The 27125-nt window shown below is 44.3% G+C and overlaps 1 protein-coding gene across 1 annotated transcript in view; it reads right to left on the bottom strand.

The window, feature by feature from the left end:
- LOC144769279 (lectin-like) overlaps positions 1–26099 on the bottom strand; it is a 48794-nt gene extending 22695 nt beyond the window's left edge. The window contains exons 1-4 of the mRNA XM_078653340.1: positions 25973–26099; positions 23000–23140; positions 8843–8957; positions 7843–7915 (exon numbers count right to left, since the gene is read on the bottom strand). Coding sequence (XP_078509466.1) covers positions 7843–7915; positions 8843–8957; positions 23000–23140; positions 25973–26026 — 383 coding nt within the window. The 5' untranslated portion in view covers positions 26027–26099. The remainder of the gene's footprint in view (positions 1–7842; positions 7916–8842; positions 8958–22999; positions 23141–25972) is intronic.
- Between the last annotated feature and the right edge of the window lie 1026 nt (positions 26100–27125).

Here is a 27125-nt window from a genome sequence, read left to right as displayed (position 1 = left end):
GTGTTCTATGATCTCTTTGACTCTAAACGGAACTTTGGATGACCTCTTTAACCTGTAAAGCTCTCCAAAAACTCTCAACTGTACTGTATTTCTTTTGCACCGTACTTCTTATGTTTGCTACCCATTCAAGTTTACTCAAAGCAATAACTTTTCTACCCATCCACTCCTTTTTCAATATGGAACCCGCTATCCTCCCCCTCAGCATTGAAAAACGTGAAATTCCAGTACTCATGTGAGGCGTTGCCCTGATTGTCCTAAGCATGTCTCTGATACCTATTTTCCAATTCACCCAGTTAACTAGTGCCAATTGTAACTGATCTTTAATGGTGCAATTAAATCATTCCACTAACCCATTGCTGCGAGGATAATATAATGAGTGTCCGATGTGCTTGATGATTCCTACTGTCAGTTTCCAGCTGCTCTGGGTAGCCTTCTCTAACAAACACAATGACCGTTGTAGTGTTCAATGTTTACGAAACTATAACTCAGACCTTTTTGACATATAATCTGTTAGGACCAAAACATAGTTTGGAGTAGCACCGCAAATGGCCAGTGGCTCAGTGATGTCCAATGCTAACTAGCTCAATAGTACATTGTCGCATTGCACTGACATGACAGGTACAGGGACAATTACTTGTGTTTTGTACCTCAAAACACTTGCATAACATGTTTACATGATGTTCAATATTCATGTCCACACCCTACTACCAAAGTCTTCCCTGACTCTTCTTTTGATGATACGTATGCTTAAACGGCCTTTATGAGCAAAATTTTATATCTTACTGCAAAGACCACAAGGCACAACCAAAGCTCACATCAGCACATCACTCTTTTCATTATAGACAATTCCTATGCATATCTCCAAAAGGGAATTAGAGTTTCTCACATTTCCCTAGAACTGGGTGGGTCATGTACTTGACGAATACTGCACAACCTCATGCAAACCCTCATTATCCAAACATGTTTTATTCCACTCTCCCTCTGAAAGTGAGATATTCAATACTGCATCTATTGCACACACAAATTCAATGTCCTCAGAGTTCTGATCAACTTCTTGCATTTGATCATCCAAGGACAACCTATATAAACAGTCAGCAGCAAAGTTAGCCACCACAGGAACATATTGCAACTTATATTGGTATTGCCATTTGGCAATGTGTGGAGTGGCGCTACCACCACTTTTGTTTTTGAACAATTCTACCAGTGGCTTCTGGTTGGTTCTCAAAAGAAATTAATTGCCACAGATAAAGTTCTTAAAGTGCTGGACACCCTGCCACATTGCCAAAGCTTCTTTCTCTATGGTAGAGTAAGTGTATTTAGCACCCTGTAAGGCTCTTGATGCAAATGCAATAAGCTATTCTACCTCGCTGTTTCTTTTTTTATGAGGACAGCCCCTAAGCTATAAGTACTTTCATCAGTGGTAGTGATACACACACCACAAGTGTTAAAATGTTTTAGAGGACCAGCTGCAATAATATCCTGCTTGTTGGAATTAAAGGCCATATCACACTCCACGGCCAACAAGAATATAGCAGTATTTTTTCAATAGCATGCATAGGGACACACAGTTTTTGCAGTAAAATTATCAACAAACTTTGAGAAATATTGGATGGGCCCCAAGAATGCTCTTAATTATTATTTGTCTCTAGTTGCGGACACATCCTCAATAATTTTCAAGATCTCAAAGTAAGCCTCTACTCCCTTGTCAGACAGATAGTGTTGCAAGTAGTCTACTTGTGGTTGACTGAATTTACATTCATCTCTCCCTAATGTAAGCCCACTCTGATTATTTGCAACACATCATTTAGCCTTAAATCATGTTCCTTCGAATGTGTACAATACACCAATTTGTTGTCCTGAAAATACACTACACCAAGCATATTGTTCAATAAATTCCCCATCAACCTCTGAAATGCAGCTGAGGCAAAAGCTAGACTGAACGGCATGCGCACATAATGTCTTGATTCCTTGCACAGTTCTATTTGGTGGTAGGCTGCTGACATATCTAGGAATGTAGAAACGTCAGCCCCTTCAAGAGTGGTAAACATTTCATTAATATTTGGGAGAGGTTGCCGATCCACCCAAATATTTGTATTCAAATCACACAGATCCACACATGCACAGATATTCAACTTTGCACACTAGAACTGTGGGGCAAGCCACTCAGATCCCTCCATTGGCTCGATGAAACCTAACACACATAATCTTACCAACTCTTCTTTCTATTCCTTTCTAAAAATGTATGGCACCTTAAGTACTTTGTGAACCACCGGGCAAGCATTCTTCTTAAGAACACCTTGTTGCTGAAACACTTTCAACTTTCCCAAATCATTTGTGAAAACACACTGGGACACTGAAAAACCCACTTGCAATTATGCACCAACAATACACTTTGGAGTTAACTTAATTCTTTTTCTTTGACTTGCTTGTTCCTTGAAAATACTTGTTTGGGATGATTGGAGTCAAGTAAAATATTTAACTCCCCTTGCTCATTCCATCCTAAAAGGCTTAATCAATGTTTCATCACATTTATTGTATGTTGTGTGGAGTTGTGCTCGAATTTAATATTGGCGTGAAATTTACCCAAAGTTCCACTCCTTCTCCCCCACACACAAAGATTTGTATTTGGGATGTTTCAAGTTGAATATTAGGAAATACTTGAAAGTCGCCTATATACACAAACGTATAAGGGGCACAAGATTCAGCCATTGCTTTGATCTTCCTACCATTCACCAATATGCCACAATGAGGTAGTTTTATTTTCTATTTTCGTAAATGACCCTACAGAGCAATGTATACAACTGTACCTTCCTCATCTTCAGGTGGGATAATGTCAACATGAAGTTTCAACAGTCTCCACATCATCCACTGCATCAACCTTTTAACCCTTTTGATTCATGCCTGATTTCCATACCTGAGCATAATGCACTTTCTTGCCACATTTAAAACATGACTCCCCTATGTTGGGACAACTCTTGCCATTTACTTAAATTATGTTATGTGTTTAGTTGAAAATAAAATGTTTCTTTAAAGGAAGGTTAGGAGATGTAGTAACTTTTAAATAAGATGCAGAATATGTTGTGGAAAGGATTTTCACCTATCTGATGGATGACGTATGCTCACTTCAGCGTGGTGGAGATGAGAATGCTGGATTCCAATTGGATGCAGAACAAAAGTCATGTCAAATGCTTTGTAACACTATTTTTTATATAAACATGTTCCTAGTTTTAAGAGTTTCAGAACCTTTGCAGAGATCTTTGCGAAAGGCAGAATCAGACAGATTTAGGGACGGAGACCTTTGCAGACTTTTTCAGAACTGCAGAGGAGGGGAGATCAGAACTTGATGGATAGCATAACTAAGGCAGATAAAGGCAGATTAGATGCAGGCTTTGTCCCATTCTGACGTTTATTAAAATCCCCAAGCTTAATGCTTTGTGATAATCTCACCCTTCCTTTATTTTTTAACTCTTTATGAGTTCTGACATCATTTGGGGTGCATTTGCCTAGAATAGGGTTCATTTCTATTACGGAATGCGCTGTATGGAATTTATGATATGCTCTGTACTACCTGTATTTTTCTATTATAAATTTTGTAACCTGATTGATCCCTGACTAATGAATGAAGAGTCAGAGAATCTTAAATATTAACTAGAAAATAAATCCCTTTAAAATTACAAACAATTCTCATTAATGACTAAAGTGTTTATTTGTATTTCATTACTTGCCTGTGTTAATGAAGGAGCATTTTTGGTCAAAATACGATGGCAAAGATTTATCATCTTGAGAATAGATGATGGCACGGAAAAATGTTAATGGTAATTAAAGGTTAATTGTGCCATATTTACTAAAGTTTACAAAGAGAGATTACCATGAGATTTCCACATTATCATATGCATGACACGCTTTCTCCTTTGCTTTTTTCTTACTTTTGGTTGTTTTCTTCAGGGCGTTATTTTGTAATCTAATAAAACTCTGTGTGCAGAATAATTCCAGGGGCTCCTGATCAAAGCCAACTCTTGGGTGGTTTACATTTTCATGCAGTCTTTCAACCCTATTATCTTTCCTTGGCATTTTCAGGGTTCCTGTACTTTTCAAACTCTGCAGAGCACCCCCGCACATACTCAATTTTATTTTTTCATGCTCTGAACGTTTTGTCATAATCGGTTTTGTATAAATCAAGGCAGCGGGGTTAACTTCATGTCGGATTGTATTAAAAACTACTCTACAGCTTCTCCAAAAGAGTTTGGTAGTTTGGGGCATAAGGGTTACAAAATCACTTGAGTTACACGTGATACGGGAGATTTGTTGCACGGATCACCACTACTGGGTGCTACGTTTTGGACAAATTTTAAAACAGCATTCTATCTCTAGCAATTTCTTCACACACGCAATGTACACAGATGACTACTATATAAAAGGCACAAACACATCTTTTATAATTAGTTTTTGTTAAAGGCATGAGCATACTAGGTAAAAGTCAACAATCGTCACTATATTCAATTAAACTGCATTTCCTGGGACTATATTAAGAACTATTGATCAGATCATTGATGAATTTGTTGCGTACACTAACATATATAAATCCTAGTAAGCCCCTGATGAAAGGTGTTGCCCAAAATGCATTGGGCACATTTATGTTTATGGACAAAAAAGTTTAAAACATATAATCCGAATGGATTCTGTGAGAGGAATCAGAACATAATTCATGGAAAGAAAAATATAATGAAATAAAAATTTGACTTGATTACCTGAATACAATTGATGAACAAACAGTCTTGAGTGCAGTTGGGGGATGCTCCCTAGGAACTGGGAACAGCGCTACTATCACTAGCTTATTATTAATCACATAGGTGCAACATATTGCATTTACCAAAGCTTGTTTTTACTTCCTTTCCCTTTTAATGGCTGTTGATGACAATCTGTTCATAATTACATTTTTTTGTTTGTAAATGCCCAGTCAAAAATAGCTGGCAAAATATCTCCAAAATGAAAGATGGCCGTCCGATTTGGAAATTGCGAAGTCCAAACTAAAATGGTCATCAGAACTCAACATCAGTCAGGAAACTTTCCCAATGTTATAAAATGGCAGGCGATCATGATGTTTGTTGCATTAAGTATGTGCACTAGGACTTTGAAATGGCCTTTAACTGCAGTATATGCACAGTGCATTGTGTCACCTGTAATCGAGTCCTGTGAGGCACTGATGCTTGCCGGAAACCTGCCTGGATATACACCTCAGGCACGTAGGACACATGCAATGCTGTGAAGAATCAGTTGGTAATGCCTGGATGGACGGCACACAGCTAGATAACAATCAGCACGGAAATCATGATGTCAGAATCGCCCTACCTTGAAAGGCTCAATTGGACCACCGCAGTGTCCATATATGCTGAACTCTTTGCTGCTGGCGCTTGTCGCCACGTTAAAAGGAAGATGACTGGTAAAGGGACCGGAGGTGCTTTATTAGTCACCAGCGACACCAGGCTCCAGGCAGCAACCACCGTCCTGGAACCCAGCACCTTACATTCCAATCTCCCCAAGATTCCACCCACAACAGTCCAACTCTAACCCCAAACCACATTACAATAGTTAAACCCAACAAAACCATGGCTCAATTGTTGGCTCTGGGTATCTTGCATTTCTGTACACACCACTAACATTGTAATATGTGTTTTCATAAGAGTGTAATGGATGAAATGGCATGTTATTTTGCTGGAGCTGACTTCTGGGTAAAAGTTTACTGAACTTGCTGCCCATTTCTCGCTGATCTCCACTTATCATTTAGTCAATTAGTTTATTATAGCATAATATGCTATAAAAACAAAAAGTAAATATAGAGTCACCAGTGACATACAGTATCTGCATTGCAGATATATTTTGATCCCCAAGATAAAAACTCTTTACAGTACAAATCAAAACTTTATTGATTTGTTAAAACCTTAAAAGTACACTTCCCACATTCCGTGATAAGTACAAATCATTTTACAACAGTTCAGCACATCAATTAAATCAAATGGCAAATAAAATACATAGAAATTCTCAAACAAAAATAGAAGGAGACCTTAATGAATGGTAACATTTGGAAAAACCTAAAGGCTGGCAGGCGGTTAGTTAATATTTATGGTTTTTAGAAGTAGCTTAAGGTACTGAAAGTGACCTGAATATAAAAATAACAAGGAAAAACACTGGGTTGCTCCTGTCATTTTTGGTGAGACTCTGTAAATAATTTGCCCTGGCTGCCTGTAACCTGTAAATTCCTTCAGTTGGTTCCCTGTCACTAATACCGACCCAAGATGTTAAAGCTAATCCTCTCCAAGATGGCAGGTAAGACTAAATGCATATCTATTTCTCCCTAATGGTTCAGTCATCCACAGCGAACCAGGGCCTGTATTAAAACTAGAGTACCCTTTCCCTGTTTGCGCCATGGTACAACTTTATTATTTATTTTTAAATAGGTTTGCCATGAGCAAACAAACAAGGAAAGTATGCTCTATGACAGTGAATGCTCTATTACATTGCATGTGCTGCTTTAATCAGCCGCTTTCTGTTTCATTGTGCAGACTGCACAAATCTCTGTAGTTTAGTGAGGAGACAGAGATCCCCCTGCAGGCGGGTCCAGCGTAGGACTGCACAAGTGTACAAAGGGATGTCTTGCAGGGATCCAGGCAAGCCTTTCCCCCTCATCCAGAGAGCTGACATCACCTTTTTGTGGCAAACTTTCAGTGTACCTCCTGACAGCTTCTTTACCCTTGCGTCCACGTTCATTACACTGCACAAGGGCTGTGTCGAGGCAAACAGATTCCCTCCTTTGCATAGGGCCACATCCCCATGAAAATGAGGGAATACCCTCTCAAGATAGCTCTGGTGCTACATGTTCGCCAAGGATATCAGTATTACAGAATGGTCCGCAGAAAGCGCCCAGGGGACCCACAAAACGGGCGCATTCGTCTGTTGTGCCTCAAGGGCATGTTAAAGATTGGAGGGATTTGTTAGCATGAGCTGAAAGCCATTTTGTATTTCTGGCAGCCATCTTGTTTGCCATGTGCTGCCACGTGCTCGCCATGTGCTCTGTCCTCCCTCAGTGTTGACTGCTCTTGTAATCTGCCTAGAAACGAACTATATTTAACATCTTCCACCTTCGCACATACTCAGTTGAGCTTGCAGCTGTCCTTGCAGCGTCTGTAAATGTCAGGTTGTGTTCACCAGAATTAGCAACTGTTAGCTCCTCCCACTTTGTTGAGCTAGCAGATCTTGTATGCCCATATTAGTCATTTTGCATGCTTACATGAGCCAGGACTGCCCCTTGGTCTTATGCTGACTATGTAACCCTAAGCATATATAAGGCCTCTGTTTTCTGTACTCCTTGGGCGTCCTCATTCAGTTGCTAAGGCTTCTGTGTGACGTAGTCTTCCTCATCTGAGGTGAATGAATGCATTTTTTTTATATTTCAGCTTCTGTGCCAATTTCTTTGTTGTTGGTTTAAAAGGACCACGTATCAGTGAGACCCCTGAGAAGGTTTCTAGGTTCTTCAGGCACTTTGTGTAATATGGCTCCAGCCCCATTCTGATATCACTATGGCAAATCCAACTACTTAACCACATGAATGCTACAGCAATTCATGCTCTGTGCTGCAGATGCATATTTACCATTGTTCATGACGAGCTCAGCTAGTCATCAGCACACAAGCAGTGTACTGCATGACGAGCTGAGCTCGTCATGAGCATGGAAGGGGTTAAATAGGCTCTTGGATTGTAGTTGACATTTTGACACCGAGGCATCACATGGCCTTTCAAAGCAGTGCAATATATATGTGCACCCACATACAGAAGGCAGGAGCTTTACCTGTTTCCCTGGATGTATTTACAAACAAAAGGAAAGTGGCACTGCTTGGGATAGTCATTCCAGGTAATATTCCCTGAAAAATAAAGAATATATGATATTATGTACAAATTATACAAGAAGAACGCTCAAAGCATTTGATATTTGTTAATGCGTTGCTAGATCTAGAAGATTGTATATTTTATATTTATATGCTATGATCTGTACCCAAAATCTGTACGTGTTCATGAAACAGCCACATAGTATTTCGAAGAGCAGAACCACAACTTGTGCTCTTAGATCCAGCACGAGTTGCAATTTGCTTGAAAGGAGGTGTCTAATACGTGATTCGAGGCCTCAGCTCTAGATTGACTTCCTTGTTGAGATTTCCATTATGTCTAACATCTTTAATTTTTTTTAATCTGTTACATTATTTAGGTTTAGTCAGTAGTACAATGTTCTATTTTTGTATGTACCTCCCTGTTCTACTCCTACTATGAGTATAATCTTGTGATTTCATTTCACTAGAATTTCAGGCTAGTCCTTTTCTGAATCTTGGAACTGTTTCGCCTCATTAATGTGGTCCATGTAGTAAATTTAAGTTATTGTGTGCAGTGTCTAGATTCTGGCATTTACGTATTAAAGATAATATACCATATAATGCATTAGACCAATCAAGGTATTACTAAGGGAATTGTTTGTACGTTTATTTGATAAAAGTAGAGTCTGCAAACCAAATCATAAATCCCCATTCCACAAATGTCCACCTTGCAAAATAATATGAAGTTTCTTATCAACCCCAGCACTGTGAATTCAGATTATAAGTTGACCACTTGGATATGAAGTACTGAACAATTGTTTCCTATAACCTGTTCAGTTGATATTGGCTGATAAACCATTTCCCCAGACTAAATGCCCTGTAACTTCTGGATCACATTTGATGTTTGGGTCTCGCCTTACAAAGCATTGAAGTGGGCGACCAGTGGCACATTTCCCAAGTGGAGTGCAGTCAATATCCACTCACCATTCTGAATGTACCAAGAGCCAATGTAGTGTTCATTGGTGGGGTTGTCTGGTTGGCCCACGGCCCATCCTGTAAACATCATCTTAGATCCATCGGTCCACATATGTTCCTCTTGCTTTGAAAAATGAATAAAAACACATTGTGATCAATTAGATGTAACAACTAAACGCCTGACTATTGAAGGTACAGCAGAGGAGCATAAGGCAACTGGCTGAATGACTGTTATAAGATGCGAGGAAAGTAGATTCAAAGTGTCGGATTCAGGTCCATGAGTAGTTAATTTAGAAGTCAGGAGTATGTCAAAAGCAAGATATACCTCCTCTACATGAATCTAGCCCACAGAAAGTGCTACGTGAACATCACACATCCTCTATTATTTCACCTGCAGCTGTATGTGCTTAAATGCTATTTGCAGAATGAAAGCACAATTAAACAGGGGTGGTTTCTTCATTGGGGAGTGTCACTCCCCCACTCCTGCTATGAGCAGCCACATGCATTACCAATAATGTAAAAAATCTATTGATTTTTTTAATTAATTCATAAAGGCTGACCAAGTGCGGCTGGCGTTCTGTTGAGCATGTGTTCTACTCATGTTCAGGGCATGGCCAAACCTGCTGATTTGCAGGCAGCAGGTATTCAGTTAAGTGTGCATGTGTGGTTGGACAGGTTTCATAGGGTGGCCGACCAGACAAACTGCTGAGCCAGTGCTGATAAGGACCCCAGGGGAACATAGTACTGCTCCCCTGGTCTCCTTTGGAGCTCTGGGGTCTCCTGCTCCCACCAATCCATTTGTTGTTCTCATGCTGTTTACTTCTAAAAGAGAATAAAGCCACACCATCTCCCGCTGATGTGCATACTGGGACATCAACAAATTCCAACCACCCGAATGTTACTAATCACGGTTTATGTTTGTATTGTATGTTGAGCTATTTGATTATATCAGGAGGAAACTTGAAGAAATCTTTATGTTGAAGGATTTTTCTTTTCTTTTGTAAGTAGCTTATCACAGATATTACATGTTAGAAACAATGTAGTTAGCACTGGTTTGAGGGTTCTGGAAAGTTAAATAAAAACAAAGCGCTTGATGGTACCGCCTTTTTACACCATGTTATACGAGTAACACAGCTACAGACCTTACTTTAATGTTAGCAATTTCACTGTGGCCTGAAAAACTGATGTTCTATCCACAACAGCAAATTAGAAGCAATATTGCTCCAGGCAGAGTCATCACCCGTCGGCTCGTCTATGGCAACCCACTGTATGCTGGCACTACCACCAAACTCAAGCAAAGACTCCAGACCATCCAGAACACAGCAGCCAGTCTGATTCTCAACCTCCCGAAGAGAAGACACATAACTCAGCACTGAAAGACCTCCACTGGCTACCAGTACAGAAGAGATGCCAGTCCACCCATGCCTTATAAGCCCTCCACAATCAAGGACCTGACTACTTGAACCACTGCCTGATCTTCCACCAGCTGACCAGCAACCTCAACTCTGCACACTTTGTCCTTGCCCAGACACCACATATCCACTGCAACCACACAGGAGGACGCTCCTTCTCGTACCTTGCCGCCAAAGCCTGGAACACCCTCCAACTCTGCACCTCACCCTCGCTGAACCACTTCAGGAAGGGACTCAAGAACTGGCTCTTCAACTGATACCTGCAGCACAGCTCTGTGATTAGCCAGGCTATGCAAATACTACTTGATTGATTGACATCCTCTTTATAAAAATTAAACCACTCACCAGTCTATTTTATGTAGAATTCAATTAACTTCCAGATGCTAGTCAATTCCTTCCAGATACTAGTTTATTTAATATGGGCATATTGGGAAAGTTTTTCCCTGGATGTAACCATATTTCTATGAAAAATAAATCTGCTATGTAATATAAGGAATGTATTTGGGAGATAATGTATTCTAACTAGTATCCTTGTTTTTAATAAAAGCCACGATGTTGAGGTAGGACTATTGCTGTGTATTACTTATCTACTATGGAAGGAAGTGTGTTTTCACAGTTCAGCTTTCACAGTGGGTGTTGGACCTTACACAGTCCACTGATGTTTTTTATTTTATGTTAGATTTGTGACAGATAAAAATTCAAGTCAGGTTTATTCCAACACGATGTCCCCAAATAATGCACACTTGGGTGCAAGTGTACTGTACTACAAATATTCATCTTCCCTCCACCTTACAATAATGCCATTAATGAACTAACAGGCAATTCAGTTATTATGTGGTCTATATTCTCACTGCTTTTTCAAAAAGATTGTTGCCAAAATTAGCTAAAAATACATTATTTGTTTTCCTTTTGTTTTTTTATATAGTGCGAACAAGACCTGAGGCATCGGGTATCAGAGCGTTTTACATGAGCACCAGTTTCTTTAGAGATGAAAACATCCATTTTTGGTAAACAGGGGAGATTAACGGCCTGAATCATGAAAAAGGAAATCTGCAACTCTCAAATTGCGAATCGCAATTTGAAAGTCGCAGATCGGAATTCATCATAGTTAGCGAGAAAAAAAAGCGATTCGCACACGGCCGCAAAAAGCGTTAGCGATATACTAAAATCGCCAAAAAATCGCTATTACCCTCAAAACCCGTCTCTATTTAGCGCTATCGTAAATCCCCATTAGCGAAATCTCGCAAGTAGTGAGATCGCAAAAACGGGAAGTCGCTTTTCGAGCACAGTGATGACATCACAACCAGGAAGCAGGCAGTTCCCACCCCCGTTCAGAACTGTGAGGCTGATCTCGAGGCTGCAGCTGAACAGAGCTCCTACCAGGACACCTCCAAAGTTGCTAAACCAACCCATTTGTGACTGCAGCAATGCCAGAGGAGCCTGCACCAGGGCCCAGTGACACCGGGCGCAAGAGGAAGCTCAAGTTCTCTGAGCAGGAGTTGGAGCACCTCATTGAGGGAGTGGTTGATAACCACTCCAAACTATTTGGGAAGGACTCCAGGAGGGTGCCGGAGGTGGAGAGACGTCGAATCTGGCTTGGGATATCTGCTAAAGTGAACGCTGTGGGCGTGACACACAGGTCACTGGATGAGCTCAAAAAGAGGTGGTACGACCTCCGAGGTCGTGCCAAGGAGAGGGTGGCAGAGAGGCTGGGCGAGACCCATGCTACTGGGGGCGGAGAACCTACAGTCCCTCCCAACACCCCCATGGAGGACCGCGTGGAGGACACCCTGGAGCCAGAGGCGTGCATAGGTGTTGTGAATCTGGACTCATCCCGACCCAGCCAAGACAGCCAAGGTAAGTGGCATGCGACTGTGACCCTGTCCCCTAACAATGGTCATGGCCCTATAGCCTCCCATATTCATCCCAAGTCATGCAAACCATGCACATTAGGTCATGCCCAAAAGCATTGTGGGACATGTAGTCTGCCCATAATGTACATGAACCCCAATGCAGCCTCACATGTCCCAAAATAAGCAATGCCAAAGCCAGGCAGGGAATGTCAACCAGCATGCATGTAGCAACTGCACGTGTGACAGAGACATGCAATTAATGTACGTCCAATTCCCCTCACAGGTGGCGCTGACAACAGCAGCGACAGCGACATGCTGCTTATTGACGAGGCACGAGAGAATGCCGAGGAGGTGCCAACACCGACACTTCCTGCACCATCAGGCGCAGCACCGCTCCCCGCAACCAGGGCAACAGCAACTGTGCCAGCACCATCAGGCGCAGCACCTCTCCCCGCAGCCAGGGCAACACCAAATGTGCCAGCACCATCAGGCGCAGCACCTCTCCCCGCAGCCAGGGCAACACCAACTGTGCCAGCACCATCAGGTGCAGCACCTCTCCCTGCAGCCAGGGCAAGACCAACCGCGCCAGCACCATCAGGCGCAGCACCTATCCCTGCAGGCAGGGCAAGACCAACAGCGCCAGCACCATCAGGCGCAGCACCTATCCCTGCAGGCAGGGCAAGACCAACTGCGCCAGCACTATACGGCGCAGCACCTTTGACAACCACAACTCCACCACCAGCTGGACCATCTACATCTGGTGCAGCTACTGTGGAGACAGTGCACACACCCACTGTGGGCAGCCAGCAGAGCAAGCAGAGCAAGCATGGCAGGGCTCGCCAGCAGAACACATCACGCGGCACCAGGAGGGGGATGGCTGTGCGCGTGCCAGGCCTGAGCATTGAGCACTGGATGCTACGCATACACTAACTGCAGGCACGACGGCAAGGGGCCATTCAACTGCAGCTAAACAACATTGGCCGCAATGTGGCCAATGTGGGCGAGAGGATTGAGCGCATGACGACAGCCATGGAGGCCAACACTGCTGCGCTCATATCGCAGCGCAACTCCGCCCGCCGCCGCCACCGGCAGCTTCTTACGCGCCTGTCAGCCTACACCCGCTCTAACTATATAATCGGGAATGCCACCTCCCAGCTCTCACGACGCTCCCTGGCACAGCAGCAACAATAATATTTATTCATGCATCATACATCGGCCTCCTGTCATTATTTACATTGGCATGCAATTGTGATTTGTTGGGTGAGGGGAGTGGGTGCACTAGAAACTGTTCATTGTGATGTGGTTGCGGCGTCTGTGTCCTTCAGCTGGGTTCTCCCCGCGTGCATGATGCACATGTGCAGGTGGCCGGTCGTCCCCTTCCGACTCACTGCCAGACATCTCTACAGGTATCCGGCGCTTGGTAGCAATGTTGTGTAGTATTGCACACACAGCCACAATGCGGCAGCACACATCAGGACTGTAGTACATGGCCCCACCAGTCTTGTGCAGTATGCGGAATCTGCTTTTCAGTAGCCCAAATGTCCGCTCAATGCAATTCCTTGTGCGTATGTGTGCTACATTGTAACGCCTTTGCTGTGGTGTCGCAGGGTTGAGGTATGGGGTGAGGAGGTATTCACGGAGGGCGTAGCCACTGTCACCTGCATGAGAGGAGCAGAGGGTGAGTGCCTGTGCAGCGCAGATACTACATCACAGTGTGACATTGTGGGGCAAGTGTACTTACCAAGTAGGTGTCCTTCACCAAAGTCTCCCCGGGCCAGTCGTGTGTGGAGGCCGCTGTGCCGGAAAATGAAGGAGTCTTGTGTACTCCCCGGGTACTGTGCTACAATGTCCGTGATGTATGACTTAGCATTGCAGACCATCTGGATGTTCAGGGAGTGGTAGGACTTGCGATTGCGGTACAAGTACTCCGTTGCAGCTGGTGGGCATATGTGGACGTGAGTACAGTCAATGCATCCTATCACATGTGGGAACTGCGCAACATTGTAGAATTGCTGCTTGGTCACATCCAAATCCTGTTGGCTGGTGGGAAATTTGATGTGCTGGTGTAGCTGGGTCAGCATTGCGTCAAGGAAACTGTGTAGGCAGCGGGACATGGTGGGCTGGGATATCCCCCCAGCAGCCGCAACTATCCCCTGGAAGCTCCCGGAGGCCAGGAGGTGCAGGCTACATAATACCTGGACATGTGTAGGCACGGCATTGGTCCGCCTTGTTGGGTGCTGCATCAGGGGGTCAAGGTCCTGTATTAGCTTGATAATCATTGCCCCATTCAGGCGGTACTTGGCATATATCTGCTCTCTGGTTTGGCCCAGCAGGGTGACCCGCTGGTGGAATATCCTCTCCTGGATTCTGGATCCATTTTTGGTAAACAGGGGAGATTAACGGCCTGAATCATGAAAAAGGAAATCTGCGACTCTCAAAATGCGATTTAAAGGCGAATCGCAATTTGAAAGTCGCAGATCGGAATTCATCATAGTTAGCGAGAAAAAAAAGCGATTCGCACACGGCCGCAAAAAGCGTTAGCGATATACTAAAATCGCCAAAAAATCGCTATTACCCTCAAAACCCGTCTCTATTTAGCGCTATCGTAAATCCCCATTAGCGAAATCTCGCAAGTAGCGAGATCGCAAAAACGGGAAGTCGCTTTTCGAGCACAGTGATGACATCACAACCAGGAAGCAGGCAGTTCCCACCCCCGTTCAGAACTGTGAGGCTGATCTCGAGGCTGCAGCTGAACAGAGCTCCTACCAGGACACCTCCAAAGTTGCTAAACCAACCCATTTGTGACTGCAGCAATGCCAGAGGAGCCTGCACCAGGGCCCAGTGACACCGGGCGCAAGAGGAAGCTCAAGTTCTCTGAGCAGGAGTTGGAGCACCTCATTGAGGGAGTGGTTGATAACCACTCCAAACTATTTGGGAAGGACTCCAGGAGGGTGCCGGAGGTGGAGAGACGTCGAATCTGGCTTGGGATATCTGCTAAAGTGAACGCTGTGGGCGTGACACACAGGTCACTGGATGAGCTCAAAAAGAGGTGGTACGACCTCCGAGGTCGTGCCAAGGAGAGGGTGGCAGAGAGGCTGGGCGAGACCCATGCTACTGGGGGCGGAGAACCTACAGTCCCTCCCAACACCCCCATGGAGGACCGCGTGGAGGACACCCTGGAGCCAGAGGCGTGCATAGGTGTTGTGAATCTGGACTCATCCCGACCCAGCCAAGACAGCCAAGGTAAGTGGCATGCGACTGTGACCCTGTCCCCTAACAATGGTCATGGCCCTATAGCCTCCCATATTCATCCCAAGTCATGCAAACCATGCACATTAGGTCATGCCCAAAAGCATTGTGGGACATGTAGTCTGCCCATAATGTACATGAACCCCAATGCAGCCTCACATGTCCCAAAATAAGCAATGCCAAAGCCAGGCAGGGAATGTCAACCAGCATGCATGTAGCAACTGCACGTGTGACAGAGACATGCAATTAATGTACGTCCAATTCCCCTCACAGGTGGCGCTGACAACAGCAGCGACAGCGACATGCTGCTTATTGACGAGGCACGAGAGGATGCCGAGGAGGTGCCAACACCGACACTTCCTGCACCATCAGGCGCAGCACCGCTCCCCGCAACCAGGGCAACAGCAACTGTGCCAGCACCATCAGGCGCAGCACCTCTCCCCGCAGCCAGGGCAACACCAAATGTGCCAGCACCATCAGGCGCAGCACCTCTCCCCGCAGCCAGGGCAACACCAACTGTGCCAGCACCATCAGGTGCAGCACCTCTCCCTGCAGCCAGGGCAAGACCAACCGCGCCAGCACCATCAGGCGCAGCACCTATCCCTGCAGGCAGGGCAAGACCAACAGCGCCAGCACCATCAGGCGCAGCACCTATCCCTGCAGGCAGGGCAAGACCAACTGCGCCAGCACTATACGGCGCAGCACCTTTGACAACCACAACTCCACCACCAGCTGGACCATCTACATCTGGTGCAGCTACTGTGGAGACAGTGCACACACCCACTGTGGGCAGCCAGCAGAGCAAGCAGAGCAAGCATGGCAGGGCTCGCCAGCAGAACACATCACGCAGCGCCAGGAGGGGGATGGCTGTGCGCGTGCCAGGCCTGAGCATTGAGCACTGGATGCTACGCATACACTAACTGCAGGCACGACGGCAAGGGGCCATTCAACTGCAGCTAAACAACATTGGCCGCAATGTGGCCAATGTGGGTGAGAGGATTGAGCGCATGACGACAGCCATGGAGGCCAACACTGCTGCGCTCATATCGCAGCGCAACTCCGCCCGCCGCCGCCACCGGCAGCTTCTTACGCGCCTGTCAGCCTACACCCGCTCTAACTATATAATCGGGAATGCCACCTCCCAGCTCTCACGACGCTCCCTGGCGCAGCAGCAACAATAATATTTATTCATGCATCATACATCGGCCTCCTGTCATTATTTACATTGGCATGCAATTGTGATTTGTTGGGTGAGGGGAGTGGGTGCACTAGAAACTGTTCATTGTGATGTGGTTGCGGCGTCTGTGTCCTTCAGCTGGGTTCTCCCCGCGTGCATGATGCACATGTGCAGGTGGCCGGTCGTCCCCTTCCGACTCACTGCCAGACATCTCTACAGGTATCCGGCGCTTGGTAGCAATGTTGTGTAGTATTGCACACACAGCCACAATGCGGCAGCACACATCAGGACTGTAGTACATGGCCCCACCAGTCTTGTGCAGTATGCGGAATCTGCTTTTCAGTAGCCCAAATGTCCGCTCAATGCAATTCCTTGTGCGTATGTGTGCTACATTGTAACGCCTTTGCTGTGGTGTCGCAGGGTTGAGGTATGGGGTGAGGAGGTATTCACGGAGGGCGTAGCCACTGTCACCTGCATGAGAGGAGCAGAGGGTGAGTGCCTGTGCAGTGCAGATACTACATCACAGTGTGACATTGTGGGGCAAGTGTACTTACCAAGTAGGTGTCCTTCACCAAAGTCTCCCCGGGCCAGTCGTGTGTGGAGGCCGCTGTGCCGGAAAATGAAGGAGTCTTGTGTACTCCCCGGGTACTGTGCTACAATGTCCGTGATGTATGACTTAGCATTGCAGACCATCTGGATGTTCAGGGAGTGGTAGGACTTGCGATTGCGGTACAAGTACTCCGTTGCAGCTGGTGGGCATATGTGGTCGTGAGTACAGTCAATGCATCCTATCACATGTGGGAACTGCGCAACATTGTAGAATTGCTGCTTGGTCACATCCAAATCCTGTTGGCTGGTGGGAAATTTGATGTGCTGGTGTAGCTGGGTCAGCATTGCGTCAAGGAAACTGTGTAGGCAGCGGGACATGGTGGGCTGGGATATCCCCCCAGCAGCCGCAACTATCCCCTGGAAGCTCCCGGAGGCCAGGAGGTGCAGGCTACATAATACCTGGACATGTGTAGGCACGGCATTGGTCCGCCTTGTTGGGTGCTGCATCAGGGGGTCAAGGTCCTGTATTAGCTTGATAATCATTGCCCCATTCAGGCGGTACTTGGCATATATCTGCTCTCTGGTTTGGCCCAGCAGGGTGACCCGCTGGTGGAATATCCTCTCCTGGATTCTGCGTCTCCTCCGTGCTGCTCGCTGTAGCCTTCGCCGCCTGACCACCATGTACAGTCCTGGCATTGTGAAACTCCTAATGCTGCTGCTGCATCTCCTTATGTGTGATTGGTCAGGCCTGCATCTGTTACTGATTGGGCAACGGTTTTTCCCCCAAAAAATGTCCATGGCTTTGATGGTTACCACCTGCTTTGGGTTGTCCTTAATTTGCGCCTTGCAATAAGCGATTTTGGGCTTTTTCTCTATTAGCGATTTTTCATGAATACCGATTGCAAATGTATTGCGCAATCGCTATTTTATTCCGAATCGCTAATGCTTTCCTGCGGGAATTCTCCGATTCTTTTAGCGAATACGCTATTCTGTGATGAATGCCGATTTTGTGAATTGCGCTCGCAATAGCTTTTTCGCTGCTATTGCAAGCGCAATTTCGCTTCATGAATCAGGCTGTATGTGATTTGCCCAGAGTCACAGGATGTTGAGTGTCGTTGCAGAGACTCGAGCCCGGTTCCCTAGGTCCAAGGTCGACCGTTCTAGCTGTAAGGCTTCATTCTCTACCCATTATTTGCCCCTTTCTCTTTCAAAAATTTCTCAGGGGTAGAACCCCCCAGATCCTTCTTTATGGCAGTCGGGATCATTTGCTAAGTCAAACTTGCCCCAACTTTTACCATCACCACTTTGAAAAGTCGTCAGCCGCCACTACTAACATGATTCTCACAATAAATGCACTGATTATCTATAACATAAGGCACTGATTGCCAGGGGTCGAATAATTTTTGAGTGACGTGGCAAAAGCTTTCCATGGAAGGATGTTGCATCCATTTATCATGCTCCAATGGTTGTGCCACTAGAAATAAACATAAGGAAGGAACACGTGCAGCTGCTTGTTGAGTAATTCCAGCACTGGAGCGCCCTCTGTAGGTATTTTATCAGAAGGCCTCTGACAACCCTCTGAAGGGGAGCAGCGGCTTTGTATATCGATTGATATGTATCCCAACAAGCATTTGCAATGCAACAGGTCTCGCTTTCACATGAGTTTGAGCTACTGGCATTGTAAATGACAATGCCTTTTATTTATGTTTTGGTTTTTAAAACTTAAATAAAAGGCATTGTCATTTACAATGTCAATAGCTTAAACCTGCGTAAATGCGAGACCTATTGCATTGCAAATGCTTGTTTACTCATATTAGCACTGTATGGTCAAATGTTTCACCTAATTAATACGTATTTAAACACATCAAAAAGCAGCAACATGTGTTTCTGTTTGTTTTTTTAATAAACTTTGATCTCTTTGAGCTAGAAACAAAGTTTTCTTTTGTTACTATCTGTAGATTCTGCAGCAGATGATGGATTATGTGGGAAAGTCTTCATTATGCGGGACAAACTGCAGAATCACATAATTCAAGTTGCCCAGAGTATGACCTTATATAGCTTTCATAATTTATAACTTTTTTCACTCCATTGACAGTCACTTCCAAGTGATAAATGCAGAAGAAAGAGTTTTATATAGAGGAACATTCAGACAAAGTGGCAGTAGATTTTGATGGAAAAAAAAATAACGTGTTTATGAAATATCCTGCAACTTTTTCGAAAAAATAACTATGTTTATTACGGGAATATTTTCAACAAAAAGAAAATGAGGTGGACATTTTGCTTCTCAAGAGGAAATACATCCACTGCTGTTACGTAGCATGTAGAAGCTGTTTTTTGTCTTTAAGCATAGACAGTACTAGGAACAATCCACCTTTATTGACGTGTAGACGGTTGTGCATCAAATGAATACTAAAGCAGGCTAGAGTTGTCCATACTTTTGTGTACAGGTTCGACACGTCTACAGTTGCTGGATAACCCCTAGCCCCCATTATATTGACTGTCATGCAGTGACCCAACATCAGGTGCCCAAACTCCATACTTAGCCTGTGGAAAAGTCTGTGGGATCAAGCCGGCCTCGTAGAAGTAACTGGCCCACGCCAAAAAGTGCTCTATAGCCAAGCCTGTTCTTTCAGACAACAGCACTAGGCATGCAGGGACTTGTAGGCCCCTCGTTAGAATGGAGAAAGAGAAACTACAAGTCACAGCACACTCAGTGCTGGTGACTAAATACACAGGAATGCCTGAAGATCACCCATATCAAATGAGCAGGGTGACAGCGTTAATCATTCATCCAGAAACCATCAGCAGGACAACAATATTTCCCTTCATGCCCAGTTGCGACAAGAATTTGCATGTGAACAAAATTGTCCAAAACTGGATTTTGGTAATTTTATGGTGTGAAGAATAGACATGCCCATACTTTGATGCACATTTGATACATAATTTTCCTAGTTTTGAGAAGTTGGTGGTGGTAAAGACAAGCGATGAAACACAAGCGCAGCCCCGCTCCCACGAAAGGTAATTGTTTTGAGAGAGAGGGGGAACAGGAGGTGAGCCTGCGAGTGCTGCTTGCGTGCACATGCAGCCTACTAATTTTCAAGCACTGCACTCATGCTTGTGGGGCGCCCCTACTCGCTCCTGCAAGCTGGATGCCTTCACAAGCACAAATGCAGTGCTTGAAAATTACCAGAGCGACGGCTAAAGGTTCAACTATGCAGTACATGTGCGCCGCCTAGACGAGACCTAAAAACCCTCGCTACCAAGCCAAATGTGTATAGACCAGGACATTGTTTCTTCAAGGAGAATTGTTTTTAAAGAAACTAAAAACCAACCAGTAAGGACATATAACAAAAATAGAAATTATATTCAATTCAAAACTGAAAAATACAGGGAATATCTAGAAAAATCTTGGAAAAATTATGCAAAGTATGAAAAGAGTGCTTAAATACCGTGAATTATGAATGTAAAGAGAACAATAAGACAAAGCACATGAGTACGTGATTCACAGGTTCATGGGTTTTGTCTTATTATCATGAAAGCATTTGTGTCTATATCTAGACTATGGATGTACTGTACGAATGCGCCAACTCGTCACTGTGGGGTGAAGGCGTTCTGCTAGGCTAATATAAAGAATACTAAAACATGGAGAGTGGATGAACCAGAGATACTCATCTCGCATTAATGTGTCAGCTTTCTTCAGTGATATCCATACTGCAGGAGGAGGTGCTGTGAAAGCATGCGGGCTTGGCAATTGAGTGTCCATTACCCTCAATCAGCTGTCAGCGGTAGTTAATTTCACTGTGCAGAAATCATAAGAAGTTGTTTTTGAGGAGAAAGTATTGTTGCCCTATCGATTTATGCCAAATGCAAGCCCTGCAACGAAAAGAGTATGATCTCCATATGTGACTATCACAGGTTTTTTTCTTTGCATCCTGGGACTTGTATTTCTCTATATCCAATTAAAAGATCAATATCACAAGTAGCAGAATGCAAACTAAAACCCTTGATTTAATTAGCTACTTGTGCACAGACCTGGGAAACTCAATAGCTTTGCACGAGCGTTCGTTAATGTGCTACGGAATCATCCTCACCAGCAAGCGGCGTGTTATGCTGTTTTGTGAAAACATCCACTAAAGCTTTCCAAAAACATTGGGGCAGATTTACAAGCCCCTTGAGCCTCTTTTATGCCGCCGTTGCGTCCCTTTTGTGACGCAGGGGCGGCACAAAAGATGCGCCATGGTGCGGGGTATTTACAACGTGACGCGTCATGTTGTAAAGCCCTGTGCCAGAAGGAGGTGTTCCATCGCAGGGGGAGGCGTTCCGGCGCAGGAACGCCTTCCAAAAGTGGCAGAGTGAAATCTACAGTCACTTTTTGGGCCCATGCTGCGTCAAAACCCTGCTCCTGCTTGAAGCACACGTAAGGATTGATGCAGCATTGTGGAGATAGAGCCCGCCAGAGCATTGCTGAATCTGCGTCGCACTTGCGATGCAACTCCAGCAATGCGCCGCTTTCACGGCACAGATGCGTGACGCATCTGTGCCGTTTTTGCCCCATGGTGCGAGCTGCGGCGCACAATTACTGGCGCATCCCTGCTGATATGCAGGGATGTGCAAGTAATTGTAAATCTAACCCCTACATATTTAAAGGAATGATGACCCTGAAGGCATAATGATATTGTGAGGCCTACGAGTGTATTTCTTTCCAATTCAATAATCAAATTACTTCCTTTGCGAACTTAGTGCATCAAAAGTAGGGAGAGCAAGTAGTGAAGACTTACCCGAGGGTGTGGTAGAGGGATAGCAGCTTAGATACGGCATCACACAATATTGTCAAATCTATGGCTCTCCTAGGGGCTTAATTAAGAGGGCAGTGTGCAATGAAATCCTCAAGATAACTACACAACTCACTGTTCACACCAAGTAAATGCTTCGCTTCCCCTACGCTCACCTTCCACCTACCTTCCCTGCTGACATCATTGCGCCCCCTGGTTAACATCACAGACCCCTGGGTGTGTTTAGATTTTTTAGAGTGCCCATGTGTTAAAATATTACTTCAAGTTTCCTGGTGTTCCGAGCCCATTTGAATGTAAACTATCTGCAGCCTTGTCACGGTATCTGATCACTAGACCCTTCTGTGAATTGCATCACGCTTCTACTGCAGATTTGACAGTACTTTACCCATGCGGTCTGTAATTATCAAATTGGAACATGAGCCACCTGTGTATTCGCTACATTAAATGTTAAAAAATACATTGTAACATTTCCATTGTGTGAATGCATAAGTTAAAGGAGTGAGGTAACTGGTTTGATTTACGATAAACAAGTGTGCTCTTATAGCAACTTTGTGCCATAAATTATGGATTTTCAAAACAATGCTGTCTGCTTAATAACAGCAAAAATGAAAAAAAATGAATGAGTGCATTAACATCGGTTGTGAGGAAAGTGCTGGTGTACATTTTCACTTTCACTTTAGAATACCTCGTTTGGTTTCTATGCAGTCTTGTCCTTCAACACGTGCAATGCTTTAAATTAATGCTTCCTTCTAATGGATCGATGGATGGATGGATGGATGGATGGATGGATGGATGGATGGATGGATGGATGGAGGGAGGGATGGATGGATCAAACGCTGGAGGCATGCAAGCCTCGGTTGGGCGTAAATGGAAGTATGTGGAATTTAGAAGACAGTCAGAAAGTGTGAGTGGGTGCATGGTTAAAGGATTGGTTGGATGGATAGCGTGGGAATGAATTGTTGGTTATGGATGGCAAGATGAATTTCTAGATGAATGGTTGCATGTATGGATATAGTGGGTGAGTGGTGCTTGGATGAATGTATGTGAGTATGTATGGACCCATGAATTGATAGAGGAATGGGTATGGATGAGTGAATGGATACATGGGAATTGACTGACAGACATTCACTAACCTTAAATAAATTATGTCCTCCAATCCAATAGGCATGTCCTGCCCCATGATTCAGGGGTCGCCCCATCAGATTAAAGATAAATTCGTTTTCTTCCATGGAATGTACGGAAGTCAGGTGAGAGTCGAGAGCGACACACGCTGCCTTAAAGAAGAAGAAAGGAGTTAGGTTGGTTGCGGTGGTGATTGTGTGGGCAGTCTGTGATTGTGTGGGCAGTCTCTGAGCTTCTAAGTGTCAAGTAGTGGGTTGGTGTTTGATGCCACACACTAAGGCACAATAAGATTTCAGCTGAGGGACTCATCACACATTGCAAAAACACAGAGAGGACAGAGATGAGAGGATACACATTACAAAATGTCATCTAGAAAAAGCAATGTGAGCCAGACTGAGATGTGAGTCAGAATGCTGTGGCACTTGTCATCCATTCTTTAAAACATCTTAACAGCCGCCGGCATCTGTTAACTTTACCCACATCCTTTATACCAAATATTTGCGTTTTTGATTTCCCTGCCCACATTGTTCATTGGCCATGGTTTGGCCTGGCCCACTCAAACTATCCCAGCGGGAGTGGTGATCACCTGAGGTGTTCCAGCCTCCAGGGAAGAAACACAAGGCAGCTCTGGTGCAAAGGTTTGACCACCTCCACATTACACCATAGGATTGAGAAGAGAGTTAATCCATCTATCCAGCCATCTGCAACCTACAGTCCCAGAGCTCATGAAAGAAAGAATCAGCAGGAATAGAAAGTACACGGGGAACCGACTGCCATGTTTATTTGCTATGGTGTCTTCACCTTGGCCTTCCTTAGCCCCTAACCAGGAAATAGACGGCAGTGAATGGCCATAAGGTCATAATCTCCCATCCCTAGTATGGCATTTTGGTTCAAATGACACTTGACATTGATTGTGCTCGCGCAGGCCTTTTCATGAATAGGTCTGGATCCTCTTAGGAGATTGGAGAAGGCTGTCTATTTCTAGAGCAATCTGATAGAGGCCAAGAAGATCCCCTCAGACCAGTATCAGATAGTTGCACTGTTCCTGAAGCTCCAAGAATGATTCTAACGTAGCTTCACGGAATAAACTGGATTAGTTTTTTTTTCAAGAAAACAAAGTACTGTGAGAAGAAGGTTCTATTGGCCAGAACAAGCTAACAATATTTGGGAGTTCTGTGGTACATTTCGAGAAAGTCACTACTAATGCCTGCAGCCCAAGGATCCATTGGTCTACACTGTGCCAGCTTCATGCCCTGCAAAGGAAAGATGCACACATTTGTGATCAGCAAACACTTCGCCCTCCTGTGCTCCGGCTTGTCCCACTGAGGACCAAAAGAGCCCCATTACTGTTCATCAGTCAATACTGTAAATCTGCTGTTCTTAATCTGTGGTCCGGGGACTACTGGGGCCCAAAACACCTACTCAAGGGATCAGCAACTGCTTAAAAATGTATATAATATTAATAGAATAATAAGATGTATATAAATCATAGAAGCACCGTATTAAAACTGAAAAGTTCAAAACGTTCTGTAAATGTGAAGGATTTTGAAAACTGGAGACTAAACATATATTTGGTATCCTCAAATGGAATCGTGGAAGCAGTGCAAGTGCTTCAAACAGAATATATTGTGGATGGTGATGACCTCAATTGAATTAAGAAAAGCTCCTACCTTCCCATTAAAATACAAAATACTGATTTTTTATATGAGTCTGTGAATTAAATAAACGATTTCTTTATTTGTTAATTTATTTAAAGAATGACTGTGTTAATATTTGTAAGTATTTTTTGCAGTTCGACTCCTCAAATTGATTGGGCCGGTGTATATGGCTTCCAGCAACGACTCAGTGGGGGTCCCCAGATTCGAATAGTTATTCAGTGGGGGTCACCGGATTCCAGTAATAATTACGTTGGGGTCCACAGGAGTCAAAAGTGTAAGAATCACTGCTGCATATTATTGAGGACCACCGCAAAGATTGAAAGTAACTATATATGTGAGAGTGAGACATTAAGAACCACATGCAGCTCACATTAACATGTCCAGGTAGAGAAGTCTATTCAGGTACTACCTGACTTTTTAGGTACCCCAAGAGCTGGAAGTAATGCATAAGTGCTTTAGTAATCGAAGACGGAATGTTGTGATCAGTGCCACACTTAATCTACCGATTCAGAAAAGGGGGTGGTGATGAACAGAGTGCCTGAATTAAGCAGACCACTCTTACCCAGTCCAAAGATCAGGGCTTGATCCATCACCGTTTTTTAGCTCACTGCACCATCCCAGCTCAGAACTTGGCTATATGCAAATTAGTCTGTTCCTGTCCCAGTGCATGATGGGAACAGGGCAAACCAAACTACCAAGCCAATTGTTATACTGGGAAGGAAACAAGCTTCCGGGGACCGGTTTCTGCCATTTCAGGCGTCGTCGGCCCGGCTTGCTTGAATCCTGATGGTGCAATGAGCAAGGGACTCACATCTGAGTATACCCTTCCACGCTTATGGTGGACAAAATGATTCAGAAAAGGGGGTGGTGATGAACAGAGTGCCTGAATTAAGCAGACCACTCTTACCCAGTCCAAAGATCAGGGCTTGATCCATCACCGTTTTTTAGCTCACTGCACCATCCCAGCTCAGAACTTGGCTATATGCAAATTAGTATGTTCCTGTCCCAGTGCATGATGGGAACAGGGCAAACCAAACTACCAAGCCAATTCTTATACTGGGAAGGAAACAAGCTTCCTGGGACCGGTTTCTGCCATTTCAGGCGTCGTCGGCCCGGCCTGCTTGAATCCTGATGGTGCAATGAGCAAGGGACTCACATCTGAGTATACCCTTCCACGCTTATGGTGGACAAAATGATTCCCTTTTCTGAACACTTAATCTACAACACATTCTGCACAAGTTTTTTATATGTCAAACCTGCGCGGCTCCCAAACCTTTATCCACCAACTAGAATGTACGTTTATTACACTATAACAATAATTCTTACCTCCGCATCGGGCCAAAACATCCTCTCCATAACTGGCTTGTAGCAGGCATTCATATACTGAACCCAGCCGTCATCACACTGTCCCTGAACACAGAGACAATTTGTTTTTGGACGTTCATTGCCTGTAATTAAGGCTGCAAGAACAGATACCAAAAAAAGGAAATTTGTGAGTACAGGAATGGGGTATGCTATACAATAATGGATTTGATCATGGCAAGTCAGTCATTCATAATTTCTACTCATCTGTCTAAGATTATACCATGCTGCTCGTTGCCTCTAAAAACTAACCATTTATCAAAATTAAAATATGGAGACATTTTCCTTTGAATCCAATCAAAATAATAAGGCCAAAATATGATACTGAAAATCAGTCTTTTAATGAGGTAGCTTTCACTCAGTACACAGGTGCAAATGTGTGCTTCACATTTGTTCATAAATTACAAAGGCACATTCTAATACAGCAAGATGGTGCCAGTAGGTGAATAATTAATAGGCAAGGTACTCCTTCAGCCTGCGGCTTAGTTTTCAGAAGCAACGCACTTTGCCTTTTGTGTGTATGGTTATACATTACAAAAGTGCTATATTGGGGCAATCCTATTCAATGAAATGAAATTCAATTCAATTCAGCTCAATTCAAATAAATGTCTTTATTTCCAATAATTAATTTGTGTAGAAGTATAATAAACTAAACAAATCGACAGTCACATTCTACAAACATTTAACAATATAATAGTATACAAAAATTAAAACCTTGTTATCCCACTCATACAGTGCATGACAGCAAAGTAGACATCACCAGCCCTACATGCAATAGCTAGGAGATATTAACATCAATACAAAGCCAAGTCCATCATTTACCCAAAAAATCAATCAATCAGGGCTTTGTAGAGCACTACTGCTCACCCTTAAGGATCTCAAGACACTGTGGGGGAGGGTGGATCTGCAGTTCAGTCAAAGAGCCAGATCTTGAGGTCTTTTCTGAATTGCTGCAGCAATGGTGATTGGCTGGGGTGGCAAGGAGTTTCAGGTCTTCGCAGCAAGGTAGGAGAAGAATCTTCCTCCAGAAGTGCTATTAACGATATGTGGAATGGTTGCCAGGGCCAGTTGGATGGGACAGGGATGTCTGGTGGGGGTGTAGAAGGAGAGGCAGCGG

This window comes from Lissotriton helveticus, chromosome 1_1, assembly GCF_964261635.1.
Source record: "Lissotriton helveticus chromosome 1_1, aLisHel1.1, whole genome shotgun sequence".
In the NCBI taxonomy this organism is placed as follows: Eukaryota; Metazoa; Chordata; class Amphibia; order Caudata; family Salamandridae; genus Lissotriton; species Lissotriton helveticus.
Note: the sequence above shows the minus strand (reverse complement) of the source record. Positions and strands in the feature narration are given on the sequence as shown.